General features: G+C 47.9%; 1 protein-coding gene across 1 annotated transcript; it reads right to left on the bottom strand.

The window, feature by feature from the left end:
- Positions 1–1,696: 1,696 nt before the first annotated feature.
- LOC128060436 (olfactory receptor 4X1) lies at positions 1,697–2,626 on the bottom strand. The gene has a single exon (XM_052652841.1). It carries the CDS (start codon positions 2,624–2,626, stop codon positions 1,697–1,699), a length of 930 nt encoding a protein of 309 aa, XP_052508801.1.
- Between the last annotated feature and the right edge of the window lie 406 nt (positions 2,627–3,032).

The following is a 3,032-nucleotide window of genomic DNA, read 5'->3' as shown; positions in this document are numbered from 1 at the left end:
CATTTCTGAGGGGCATTGTAAAGTAGGTACGGTGCTAAAAGGTAGAGACGGGAAAATATTTTAAAGGAACGGCACTACGGACCTTCAGAAGCCAGTGAGCTTTACCAGAATGCAGCTAAAAAAAAATCTCTGTCAAAAGCTAAAACACCTTCTATTCTGAGGACTAAAACCTCCAGGACCAACTTGGCCTGCCTAGAATCCACTGGGCAAATCTTTGGTATGTCAGAACAATAAAATTTCTAAGCATTGGAATGGCCACTATTTCTCTCCTAAACTTTCACCTCCCTGAAGCAGCTCCTTCTCCTTTTCCACCTACCTCTTCATTGTTCCCAGAGAGCCCCTGGTTTTCTAGAGAGTTCATTCTCTCCAAATCAGCCAATCTGCCTCAAGAGCACTGTCAAATGTGGAAGTGCAGCACCAGAACACCCCTCCTAGACTTCGTCCTAGCGACCCCTTCAACCCTGTCCAGTCCCATTAAGAAGAAGAAACTGAAACTTGGGCATATATCCAGAGAAAAATTTGGCTCCTAAGTATTCATGCACCCCAACGTTCAGAGCGTCACTGTTTACAATAGATAAGACATGAAAGTACACTAAATGTCTATCAACAGGCAAATGGGTCAGAAAATGTGGTACATATACACAATGGAATATTACGCTGTCATTAAAAAGAGTGAAATAATGCCATCTGCCGCAGCATAGATGGACCTGGAGATTATCATACTAAGTGAAGTAAGTCAGACAGAAAAACACAAATATCATATGATATCACTTGCTGCTGCTGCTAAGTCACGTCAGTCGTGTCCGACTCTGTGCAACCCCATAGACGGCAGCCCACCATGCTCCTGTCCCTGGGATTCTCCAGGCAAGAATACTGAAGTGGGTTGCCATTTCCTTCTCCAGTGCATGAAAGTGAAAAGTGAAAGTGAAAGTGAAGTCGTGTCTGACTCTTCGTGACTCCATGGACTGTAGCCTACCAGGCTCCTCCGTCCATAGGATTTCCCAGGCAAGAGTACTGGAGTGGGTTGCCAGCGCCTTCTCTGAATGATATCACTTACATGCAGAATATTTTTTTTTTAAATGATACAAATAAACTTGATTAAAAAACAGCCTCACAGACTTAGAGAATGAATTTATGGTTACCAGTGGGGAAGAGTGGATTGGGGAAAGGATAGACTGGGAGTTTGGGATGGACATATAAACTCGGCTATATTTAAAATAGATAACCAACAAGGACCTAGTGTACAGCACAGCAAGTTAGTTCCATATTCTGTAATAACCTAAACAGGAGAAGAATTTGAAGAATAGAAAAGGAAGGAAGGAAGGAACACAAAAGGAAGAAATTATATGTTAAAAAAAGAGATGGTGGCTGGGCCAAGACCTCTAGGTCAGTTAAACATAGACAGTGAAATCTCGGTACCCCAATTTCCTACGCCTTACTCCCCATTTTTCCCTGATCGCGAAGTGACAGTGAGTGAAGTCGCTCAGTCGTGTCCGACTCTTTGCGACCCCATGGACTGTAGCCCACCAGGCTCCTCCATCCATGGGATTTTCCAGACAATAGTACTGGAGTGGATTGCCATTTCTTTCTCCAGGGAATCTTCCCAAACCAGGACTCTAACCCGGGTCTCTTGCATTGTAGACAGACGCTTTACCGTCTGAGCCACCAGAGAAGTCCTTTTCCCTGATGGAATCATCTATTTCTCTTCCCAATGCCCTTTCCTCCCCATCAGTCTCCTCAGGGCGTTTTTCACTTCAGCATTCCTGAATGAGTAAATGACGGGGTTTAAGAGAGGTGTGACCACTGTGTAAAACACAGTGACTATTTTGTCTGCAGGGAGAGTCACACAGGGCCTCATGTAGACAAAGGAACAGGGGATGAAGAACAGGGCCACGACCGCAAGGTGAGAGGCACAGGTGGAGAGGGCCTTGCGCCGGCCTTCTGAGGTTTGGGTCCTCAGGGAGCGCAGGATGACCACGTAGGAAGCAAGCAGCCCCATGAAGCTGACCACTGAGATGCAGCCGCCATTGGCGATGATCAGCAAGCTGACGAGGAAGGTGTCTGAGCAGGCCAGCTTCAGCACCGGGTGGACATCACAGAAGTAGTGGTCGAGGACCTTGGGGCCACATAAGGGCAGCTGGAAAATGAGGAAGGTTTGCCCGACAGAATGCAGCAAGCCCCCACCCCACGCCGCCCCCACCAGGAGGCCACATGCCCTTCGGTTCATGACGACCGTGTAGTGCAGGGGCTTGCAGATGGCCACGTAGCGGTCGTAGGCCATCAGCGTCAGGAGAAAGATCTCGGTGCCACCAAAGAAATGGAGGAAAAATATCTGGGTGATGCAGCCCTTGAGGGAAACGACTTTCCTCTCCATCAAAGAGTCCAGGATGAGCTTGGGGGCTGTGACAGAACAGTAGCAGATCTCCACGAAGGACAAGTAGCTGAGGAATAAATACATGGGGGAGGCGAGCCCTTTGCCGGCCATGATGGTCACCACAATGAGGCCATTACCCAGCAGGATGGCCACGTACAAGAGGAGAAACAGCCCAGAAATGACCTTCTGGGCGTCCCGGTTCTGGGAGAATCCCAAGAAAATGATTTCAGTCACATTGCTTGTAGCAGCCATGTTGTAAAGCTCAGGGGCTGACACCTGAAATCACAGAAAGCAAAGCGGTCTCTTCAATAGTTAGGAGCCTCCTTTTCAGACCTTGAGAAGGCAACGGCACCCCACTCCAGTACTCTTGCCTAGAAAATCCATGGACGGAGGAGCCAGGTAGGCTGCAGTCCTTGGGGTCGCAAAGGGTCAGACACGACTGAGTGACTTCCCTTTCCCTTTTCCTTTCAGACCTTGAGGAATGCTGTCCTTCTGCTCCTTCTTGATCCCCTCTGCCTTGAGCTTCTCCAAAACATGCTCTCCTTGAGACAAATGGACAAGACAACGGTCATAAAATCTTGATACTATTCCCAAAGCAGGAGCTGAGCTTGTAATAATGCTTCTTTGAAGTGTTTTCTCTGATTCAGTCCCTACATTA

Source organism: Budorcas taxicolor, chromosome 15, assembly GCF_023091745.1.
Source record: "Budorcas taxicolor isolate Tak-1 chromosome 15, Takin1.1, whole genome shotgun sequence".
NCBI lineage: Eukaryota > Metazoa > Chordata > Mammalia > Artiodactyla > Bovidae > Budorcas > Budorcas taxicolor.
The sequence above is the reverse complement of the archived record's forward strand: the minus strand, read 5'-3'. Positions and strand labels throughout refer to the sequence as shown.